Source organism: Chaetodon auriga, chromosome 14 (genome assembly GCF_051107435.1).
Source record: "Chaetodon auriga isolate fChaAug3 chromosome 14, fChaAug3.hap1, whole genome shotgun sequence".
NCBI lineage: Eukaryota > Metazoa > Chordata > Actinopteri > Chaetodontiformes > Chaetodontidae > Chaetodon > Chaetodon auriga.
The window spans coordinates 19,156,694-19,167,645 of record NC_135087.1 but is presented as its reverse complement, the minus strand read 5'-3'; the positions used below and the strand labels follow the sequence as shown (position 1 = coordinate 19,167,645).

At 42.9% G+C, this 10,952-nt stretch overlaps 1 protein-coding gene across 1 annotated transcript; it reads left to right on the top strand.

Annotated features, from left to right (window-relative positions):
• The first annotated feature begins 1,634 nt into the window (after positions 1 to 1,634).
• Positions 1,635 to 9,203, top strand: calm1a (calmodulin 1a). Its single transcript, XM_076748254.1, has 6 exons — positions 1,635 to 1,842; positions 6,846 to 6,876; positions 7,020 to 7,163; positions 7,266 to 7,372; positions 7,559 to 7,694; positions 8,010 to 9,203. The coding sequence occupies exons 1-6, from the start codon at positions 1,840 to 1,842 to the stop codon at positions 8,036 to 8,038; spliced, it is 450 nt and encodes a 149-aa protein (XP_076604369.1). The 5' UTR covers positions 1,635 to 1,839; the 3' UTR covers positions 8,039 to 9,203.
• The last annotated feature ends 1,749 nt before the right edge of the window (positions 9,204 to 10,952 follow it).

Below are 10,952 nucleotides of genomic sequence, written 5' to 3'. Positions count from 1 at the left end.
AATTGTGGTTACATGTTTTTCTAATCCTTTTTTCTAGACAAAATTGTCATTCAAAAACACAGTGTGTTGTATATGACGATGTTACGCATAATAGGTCTGAAGAATATATGTTTTTGCATGAAAATCCAGTTCTTTTTTAGGTTGTTGTACTTTTAATGCTGATGCCACACACATTTTAATTTAGGCATACATGATATCAATGCACACAGGTAAATTTAGACACCAGTTTCAGTTTAACAGGTCCAGATTACAATAACAATGCCTGCCTATGATTCTGATGCCAGATGTAATGGAGGCCAGTTTGCCAAGAGGCATCAGCAAGCTTCACGATTGGTGCCAGGTGGATAATACTGGAAGATATACGAGACAATCTCCCAAAGCCAAAATCCGACTAATAACTCAGCATGAGTCAGCAGGTTCTGTCTGTGAGATACTTGTGATCACAAAACATTATTCTGACTGTCCCAGTCCTAGAAACGTATTCATTTCATGAATAAAATATAAACTGATATTTTAAAAATGTATTCCAAGCAAAATTTTAAACAAAGTGTAGAATTGCATAGTTTTGATAAAATAGAAACACATCACATCTTTCTGTTTATTTAGGGAGAACACAGAAAAAGTTCAACACACACACACACACACACACACACACACACACACACACACAAACATTGCACATAGATGAATTTGATTTGTTTGAGAACACTTGACAATTCTAATTGTTTGGCTTACTTATTGAACGATAGTTCACTCCAAGTTTGACTATCTTAACTGTCCTCCAACATTAATAGACATCCAGTGAAACTGTCCTGTGGTACTTGCATTGACCGTGTGGGCTTGCAGTCCAATAGACCAACTGTCAGACTGATGGCTGAAGTCCCATGAGAGACGCACCCAAAAATCATCTGCTTAAACATGACTAACTGTGACTGATGGGAATGAAAAAATGGTTCTAAAAACTCAAATAAAAATGAGCAGCTATATTTTGATTTTCATAAACAGATCCAAACTTTGCCCACAGTTTCATTCAGCTGACTGCAATCTAGTTCTTGTGTCTAAATTATGACTGCATATGTTCAATAACTGAGAAATGGGCTTCATTTCATTTCATATAGTGATACTGACATTACACACCTGTTTACATCTCCGACTACACAGAATCAAGGCTGCATTACCAACAGAGACAAGTGGGAACCAGGTTCAATGCATATCATGCATACAAAAAAAGAGGCAATGCATTATCAGGGACCTTGTGTCGAAATCTTGTTTCAGGGGCTTTGTCATTTTGGGTTTATTCCTGATTAATTTGTATTTAACTATAGAGCAACAAACGAACTTTAATTAATTATTATTCCAGAACAAGCTGCTCTGCTCTGAACTTCATGAGAACTTGGCGGTGTCAGGCACATCCCACAGGCGCCTGATGGCCCCACAACAGGCTAATCCGCCCAGCACAGCAAACACACCTTTCCACTTCAATCCTTTTGTTGTACCTGTGCTTCTCATTGGAAATGGAGACTAGTTTTTAAACTCAGTAAACCGGTTAAAATGAGAATAACTCCCCCGTGTGTAACATGAGGCCCAGAGACAGGTCACGCACAGCAGCAGGCTGATATGCATGTGTGTGTGTACGCGCGCGCGCACACGTCGTAATAGACGGAGAAGGAGCGAGGCGACTCACTGACAGAGTGAGTTTCCCCACACTGCGGAGGAATACAGTGAGCCTTACAGCAGTGGTTCGTCTTGCCTGCCCGCCTCCAGCGAGCCTTATTCAGTGGCAACCGTCCATTTCCTCTCTCCTTGTAGCAGTAGAAGACCAACATTTCCAACTCAGACATGGTGAGTATTTACTTTTCAGCCGTGGTTTGCGATAGATACGAGTTGAAATTGTGAGTTGACTGAATGCCAGCGAGCTGTTCTCACGTTTCTCCCCGAGACTCGTTTTGTTGTATTATCGTAAAGCCTCCATTGCAGAGAGCGCGAGAGGACTGGGATTGGATGCTCTGTTGAGTTAGCCGGCTAACTAGCTGTTAACACTGAGGCGGCTCGACACTGCAGCTCGTCGCTGCGAGCGACAAGTTCATCACGTCAACGTATCTTAAATTAGTACCCGCCAGTGGAATTATAACAGAGCTAAGATTAGTCGACATTGCCCACACTAAATTGTGCTGCATATTATTGCCGGCCACATATTGGCAGTAGTTGTGACGGCTCAATTGGCTGCCAGTGTTAGCATCACAGCTAGTGTTACAATCCCAATGACTGATATTCCGGTATACGACAGCTGTAACATCAGTAAACTCATTTTCGGTTCAAGAGTTGTGCAGTGTGTTTCGGGAGTGATGCTGGAAACGCAATTGCGTGTGGTGAATCTTTGCATTGAATTGTGGATGCCGGTGTTGCGCCGATGTCGGTGACCAATTTCATGTCTGATTCACAGACATTGGACAGCTACGACTGGTGGGTGTTGGTGGAGTACAGACAGATCTGCATTTTTGGCCATCAGTTTCTGCGACTCCAGGGTCACATATTTTCATAGTTGTTACCGTAACCCTTATCGATAGCAGCTATCAAAGCACAACGTTACTCTGTAGTAAAGACTGCAGTGGTAACAGCTGGCAACCTTAATTAGGTCACAGAATATGGTGTAACACCTGTACATGGCCACTTCGCCACAGAAGAAACCACAGATATTTTAGCTGTCGTTAAACCTGTGAATTGAACATGTTGGCGACAGTCGAGTCGTTTCATTTGATCTTAGACGTAACATCTTAAGAAAATCTGATCTGTCTTGTGTATCTAAGCATTGAACAAGGAAGAAAAGCAGTTTTTCTTTCATACAATCTGAGTCAGCGAAACGGCATGAATGTCTGTTGTAGCTGCTGTTTATTTTTTTCTTACACCCGAGTAACTGCTTGCTTCTTTTACTTCTTAAAGATAGCATCATTTATTGTTGCTCATAACTTTTGATGAGCTCAGTTAATGTCAGTTAGATTAGCTCTAAAACCATAATATCTGGTAATTGACATACATGTAGTCTGACAGGTTTTCAGTGACTGGTGGGGATGATCTGTGAACAGTTAATTAGAAAATTGTAGAATAAAATCAGGCTTGATTTGTGTAACTACCCGATGAATTAGTTACCATGGGTACTTGGTTGGTTTGTGGATGATACAGCTACATGGCTGACATAGTGTGATACAGGAAGTAAGGAGCAGTCAGTGGGATTGAGACATCTTTCCATTTGTGGGATGTGTTTAAAGCAGACAGACATCTTGCTGCTTTGTCAGTGTGTAAGTTTTTCATGATAAACCTGCTTGAAATGAGAATGCACTGCAAACAAAATAGATATTGCTGTGTACTTACAGTCAGCTTAGTTCATAGTGTACACAGACTCGGTGGATGTGTATTTTTTACACATCAGCATTCACCTTAAATGTTTTATTACTTTACATAGGTGCTATAAACGTAACTCAATGGGCCTACATGCTACACTCGCACTAACAGGAATGTGGTCTGTACTGTTGGGCACTGCAGCGCCTTGAGAGGAATTTGGCCTGGGTATTAGAGGGGGTTAGCAGCTTGTTAACCAATGCTAGAGCGCATACACATATGCATGGACGCGCGCATCATCGCTGTCATTATCATCAGCCCAATTCTCAAAGCCTGATTATTATTGCTTGACAGTGCTAATACCTTGGAGATGAAACATTTCAGTTTTGACCGTTATTTTCCCCTCTCCTCCCCCACATTCTCTCTGTCCTCAAGGTCAGAAAAATACAGAATGTAATTGAGATTAGATATCAATATTTAGAATAGTAATTTTCGCAAATGCCTTTTAGGCTGTCATCTCTAAAAACCTTTCAAACAGATTCTTCATTGTCTAAATTTCCTCTAATGACGGCACTCTAAAATACTATTACTCTTAACACACTCATGATTTGTAGGACAGGATAGAAATAAGATTTGTGAGCAACAACATGAGGATTTTGTTAAATGTTGTTGACAGTAGTATCTTGTAGAGGACACAAGCTATTAAAGCACACAGCATCCTTTCTTCATTAACTGCATGCTATTTTGCAGCACGGTAATCCAGTGGAGACTTAATATGATATTTCAATATTGATCTATGTGCACAGTAACCATGACGGTGGAACTCTGTCTTTGCTTGTTGATTGCCGGTTTGCCCGAGTCATGACTTCACGTCCAAAGTTGTAAGGTTATGCCCCGAGTTATCATGATTCAACCAATTTTCTTAGCTAATTTAGTTACAGTTTAACTAGTAGTTATTAATTCTCTATTGTCAACTTTACACCCTAATTTAGGAGAGAACTCACACATAGTTGGTGCAAACAGGTGCAGATTGTAATGTATTCGTGCATATTCTTATATGCCCTAACAGTGGCTTTTGTTAGAAGGACAGGTTTTTTTGTTGGTTTTTCCCAATTTTTTGCTATTGTCATTCTACAACACAGGTTTACACAAACGAAATTTAAGTCATAGAGCCTTTATGTTCCACATTTTGACTTATGTACTTCAAACAAACCTGAACTGACTCATGGTGGACTCCTGTGGAAATTAGTGAACCACTCACTGAAACTGTTGTAACTGTGTGGATGGGGACAGTCACAGGGGGCCATTTGGTGTGACCCATGATGCTGTCTAAGAGGTCCAATGACCAGCCAACTGATCCTCCCTAGGAGCTGCAACTGTAGCAGTGAGATGACAGGCCACAGATTAACACATGCATATACACACACACACACAAAACGTCTATGACCTCCCCCCAGTCTGGACACTGTTACTCTCACACACCTTAAATCAATTTTCCTGACACACTGAAGTGACCTCCTCTGGCAAGGCCTCCTGGCCTGTACACACACACACACACACACACACACACACACACACATTCTCTTTGTTGTCAGTGTTGAGGGCTCTTCATCTGTTGAACTACTGCAGGAGGTGGACACTTCATCTGTGCATCCATCTTTACTTTACACCTGCTGGGGCGATGGACCGGCTCACACACACACTGACATGGAGGCACAGGGAGTGTGTTTCTCCGAAGTCTCACCCAGTTGGAGTCAGATGCAGCCAGGGAGGGACAGCGTCCGGTCACGTACACTCAGCACTGCAAGACACAAGGACAGAAAGGAAGATCGACAGTAAAGCAGACACATTTATTGAGAGACAGACAGACAGACAGACAGATGGACGAGTAACCAGACAAACGTCAACAGAAGGACCAGCTTTTCCATCAGCTCTTCATCTGGTTCATGGAAGAGAAAGATGTCTTTTGTCAGGTCAGTGCCATTCGACTGACCTATGCCACTCCAGAGGGATTGTGAAAACATCTGTCATCTATCCAGCCATCCACTCACTCTAGACGGATTGAAAGACAAGTCCTGCAATTATCCAGTCATCTGATCACCATTCATGTGTCCATCCAACTATCTGCCTATTCAGGAGGACCTAAAACCAACTTGTTTTGCCATCTACTCAAATCAAGTCTCAAGCTCCAGTGTTTTCCTCACCCATAAAGTTATGTAACTAATCAGAGAGATGGCAAAATCTCCTGTCTACCATTCCCTTCGTCCATCTGTTTTACAAATCAGGAACAACTGATAGATGTCTGGCCATCATTTTTTTCATCCACCTATTCCTCCCCTTCCAACACATCACTGCTGCCCTTCTTGCCATCATTCCCTCATCATGCTGCCAAAGAACGTCGCTCTGTACCAGGCAGAGGATGAGCTGGTGAGCCTATCCACTGTCTATGATCTCTTGGACGAACAACAGCACCACTACAACGAGCTCATCCAGCAGCAGGAGAGGAGCTACAGAGCCTTCCTACAGATGCTGATGGACTCATCATCCAGCCGCATGGACAGCCTCGTCAGAGAGATGCAGGACCTGAGAAATTGCCTGCAGAGAACCAAGGCCGAGGTGGCGGAGCTTAAAAAACAGGCTGTCCAGAACAGCAAGCGAGCCGAGTGTCTGGCTGAAGGCTTGGTAATGGTGCGAGGGGCGCTGGATGGCCTCAGCATTAAATCAGGAGTAACTGGGGGAGGTGCAGGAGGACGAGGTGTGGATCTGAAGCAGCGCAGAGGAGGTGGTGGGTTAAGGCTGGATGGAGGAGGAAGAGGACGTGGAAGCAGAGGCGGAGAGGCGAAAAAAACAGAACCGAAAGCAGTAAAGCTAGTGGCTGACCTCACAGATATCCACTTTGATGACATAAAGGTTGTACACAGATGCACACACAGTGAAATCAATGGGTTGGCTGAAGCTTTTAGCATCACTAGGTGGTATGTTGGTGTAAATGTGTGGCTTGTAGATAGCCAAACATTTGGACTCATGGTTTTGAGATAGTGTGTGGTTGGGGTTCATACTGGAAATGATTTCGCTGTGACTAGATGTTGGTATAAATATGTTCTCTCTGAGTATAGCTTTAAGTGTAGTTCATACCAGTTTCTTATCCAAAGTGCTTCTTGGGGTCTGGTCATTGTGGTCACATCACTTTACCCGTGACACCAGCTTGTTTTAATGGAGTGTCCTTGCAGCCTTCTTCCATTTAGTGTATGATCTCTTGGTCTCCTCTGACTTGTGATTGTTGCATAAGTGTGACTAAGCGTGGCTGTTGCTGATTGGGTGTTGGCTTGGAAGTAGGGTTTTAACATCTTGAAAGTAACGGTAAATTGTGTCAGTCCAGGACCTGGGTTCACATTCATGTTTGTCACTTTGCATCCCAACATTTACCTGAAGAATTTGGTTATTTCGGTATTTTGAAGGTGTCTTATTTTTTTTCTTCTCACTACCTTTTCTCCTCCTCATGTTTTTAGGCTGACCAACTAACAGAAGAGCAGATTGCAGGTAAGGTGACAATATAAATATGCAATAAACACACATACTTTGCACAGGCCCATGCATTAGCACCTGCAATATCAATTATGTTTCATGTGCTGTCACTAATGTTTTCTCTGTCATCCGTTCCTCCACTCCCTGTGCCTGTCCAGAGTTCAAGGAGGCCTTCTCCCTGTTTGATAAGGACGGAGATGGGACCATCACCACTAAGGAGCTGGGCACTGTCATGAGGTCACTTGGTCAAAACCCAACTGAGGCCGAACTCCAGGACATGATCAACGAGGTGGACGCAGATGGTATGCCGACGCTGCCTCAACCTGTGGAAAGATTTAGTGAAACCAGTCTTTGTTGACTCTTTGACTGGTTGTATTTACAACTTCTGACCTTTTCTCCTTCAGGCAACGGGACCATTGACTTCCCTGAGTTCCTGACAATGATGGCGAGGAAGATGAAGGACACCGACAGTGAGGAGGAGATCAGGGAGGCCTTCAGGGTGTTTGATAAGGTAAGTCTTTATGTCTCATCAGTAGTTTAGCAGTAATACACAAAAGTCAGTCTGAATTCAGAGTGTTCCCAAAGCTTAAGTGGACAACTAACTTGCTTCTGCTTTGCATGACAGTGATATCTGATAAAGACATTGCAGACTGTGTGTGACTCACTTTAATGCTGTGTGTGTGTGTGTGTTGGCTAGGATGGCAATGGTTACATTAGCGCTGCAGAGCTGCGTCATGTGATGACTAACCTGGGAGAGAAGCTGACAGATGAGGAAGTAGACGAGATGATCAGAGAAGCAGACATCGATGGAGACGGACAGGTCAACTATGAAGGTATTGAAGAGCAAAGTCTGGAGACTTGAGAAAGTTTAACCACATTAGAAGAATTTGCATTACATAGCTATGCACACCATTTCCTTTCCTTTATCATTGGTGTTATGATTAGTTATGTTTCCGGATCAGGGCTACGTTATGTAAGCTGACACACACTGATGATAGCCAGGCCCTGTGTCATTTTGTGTGTTTGAGGGCGTGTCTAATGACTGGGTTATTTTGATCTGATTAGTCTGTTTTATTTCTGAATGTGTTTTAGTACATGAGTTAAACACTGTTCCTGATGGGTTTTTATTGTTTCTCTTTTCCCCACAGAATTTGTTCAGATGATGACCGCCAAATGAATCGGGCTCACATTAAGACAAAGAATCAGTCAAATGTTTCACTTACCTCTTATTGCAAAAATCTACATTTATTCATACTGTTCTGTATAGACAACTTAAACTGAATGTTGGAAAACTGAAAATCTGTCCATATAAACAAGCTCAAAAAAAAAAAGGTAAAAGACAAAAAGAAAAACCTAAATGAATCTGCATGTACTGGCTTGTATACCCCGCCCCCCAGCGCTAAGCTGCCCAGTCAAGATCTCAACTCGTTAGCCAAGCAGCCTCTCTGCAGCTGGCTGGTTTGGCCACTGCTCCTCTGCTTCCTGGTTCCATCTGCCTGATGTCATGATGATTATATGGGCTGGCCAATCGCCTTTCTTCTATGACTTCCTGTTTCCCTTTTTTTTTTTTTTTTTTCTGTTCTTCATGCATGCAGCTTTAGATGGGTTACTGCTGAGAGCCCAATGGCAGAGGCTGTTGTTGGGCCTCCGGTTGGCCTGGGACCCACAGAGAGGAGGGAGGGGTTAGTTGACAGATGGATAGGAGTGAGTGAACCAGCGGAACCTTTGCAGTTTGCTTACCTAAATGAAGTCAGTGACGACAGAGATATTTTTCAGAAAAAATATTAAAATGGAATAAATAAGAACTCATTTTAGATTCTGTGTTTCTGGCATGTCAGGATACTCGCTTTATCCTTTGTGTGTTTACCTTTTTCGAGGGTGGAGCCTGGGTGGGGCATAGATTTGAGCCCCTTGGGCGTTGGGTGTGTCCTAGACTATTTGGAGGGGTGGGGTGGGCGTTAAAGGTGATGATGTACAAGAGCAACTTTTGAGGCAATATAAATAACACGAGAATCAGCTTTTGCAGAGTTGGAGATGTGCAAACAATGAATCTGTGGTTATTCCTCACTGAAGCATACCAAGGACGTATGTTGCCTCAAAGGTTGCATGTCTATCATGACTCTACGGGGACGTTAATTTCAGTTTAGTGGGGACGGGGTCGGTGCTTTGCGGCATTTCTATCTTGTGTTTGTGTGTGAGTTTGCGTGTGTAAGTGTGTGCGTGTGGGTGCGGCGAGGCCCGGCCCAGTCCAACTGTTCTGTTCAGTTCAGTTGATCTGCATTCCAAGTTGTACATGCTGGTCTTTACATTTTGTTTTTCCAATAAAATACCATGAACTAACATCTCGCATCGGGTCTTTGTGTGTTTGTTTCTTAAAAATAAGCCGACTTGTGTTTTCTTTCAGCGAAGGCCGATTCTGTGGGGGAAGTGCAGCTTTAAAATGACTCATCTGTGCTACTTATTGCATGCAGTGTCTTTCTTAGTGTCTAAGTGTAAGCACAGACACTGGAATCCATTTAATAAATAATAAACAAGTGCAGCGTCCTATCAATATTCTGTTCATATGAGGGAAAAGTTGTGTCAAAGGAGGGTGTTTTAAACATGGTTGTGTTCAAAGGTATATTGTCCAGTTGACCAACATGTCAGTGTCCTGAACACTAATGATGGTGGTGGACGCCATCATATCATCACTAATCTAATGGTACAATTAGTGTGCATGTCGGGGTGCCACAAGGACTCCTCCAGATCGTCCAGAATGTCTGTCTGCAGATGAGGAGGTGTTGCTAGGCAACAGAGCCAGGCATGGGGTGGGTGGAAGTGAAATAGAGGGAGCAGAAAACTGTGGGAGTTTGAGGAGAGAGCAAGAGAGGAGACAAGTGGGGGGGGGGGGGGGGGGTGAAGAGGTTGAAAGACTAGAATAGAAACCCAGGACTTAAGAGAGAGGAAGAGAACGAGGGATGAAAGGAGGAAATGAAAACACATTGGCAGTTAGGATTTAAACCTCCTCAAATACCTCCCTCCTGCCTCTGATTGAAAAGCTGATCTTACGCCTGTTTCACCAGCTGACAGAGGTGGAGGCTTTAAGCCGAACACACACACTAAAGGCTCCACTGTGTTTAATCACTGTATGTCTATAAGCTGCAGAACTTCGTGTGTGCACTGTGGTGCTGCAGGTGATGATTCTGACTGTGGCATCGATGAGAAGCCTGACAGAGATGAAGTGAGGGAGGTGTTAGATTTATCCATGTATCACACACACACACACACACAGTTAGTAGCTGTAGTTATGTAACTGTCTGAACAGTATTAATAAAGCTTGCTGCTCATTGCTTGCTATTAGTGAGCTGCCACTCCAACATTATTAACAGGGTTTCCAATCCAGAGGACTCTTTTCATCTCACACACATTTACACTCCTTCACAAACACACAGGTGTACACGGACACACAACCCCCCCACTCCTGGTTCCAGCTTTCAGCCACATTAATATCTCAGTTTTTCATTTGACAGCCTGAAGAACAGAGAGGGCCAGAGGTGTGTGAGTGTGTGTTAAGACTGGACATGGCCAAGGTATTGTTTCTATTAATTATATCTTTCCCTTTTTTCCCATCCCAAATTGTCTACACATTAATAAAAATCATTGCAGATGCCAGATGTTTTCGTGGCTGTTGTTCTCTTGGAAGTCAACAACATGCACTGTCACAATTATGACTTTATTATAAAGAAAACATTAGCCTTGACTTTGACTTCAAAAACACTGGCATTTCTTCCTGTGTTGTTTTGCAGTGACAATCAAAATATATTCAAGAGGAAGAAATTCAGGAAGAAATACTCAAATATCTTGTACTAAAGTATCACATCGCATTAGAATACTAAAGCACAAATCAAGGTCAGCATTTTGCTCATTGTGAACAATGGTTCCTCCCAGACTGTTCAGATTGTGTTAATGTGTATTTTGACTACATCATTACTGCTGGAGAGGTACAAATACTGCAGGTACCACATGTATCATCAAATGTATTCAGAAAACTGAAGCATGAAATGTCCCTCTGTGGAAAATGGATGAATTCTCGCATCTCTGAAGCAGTTTAA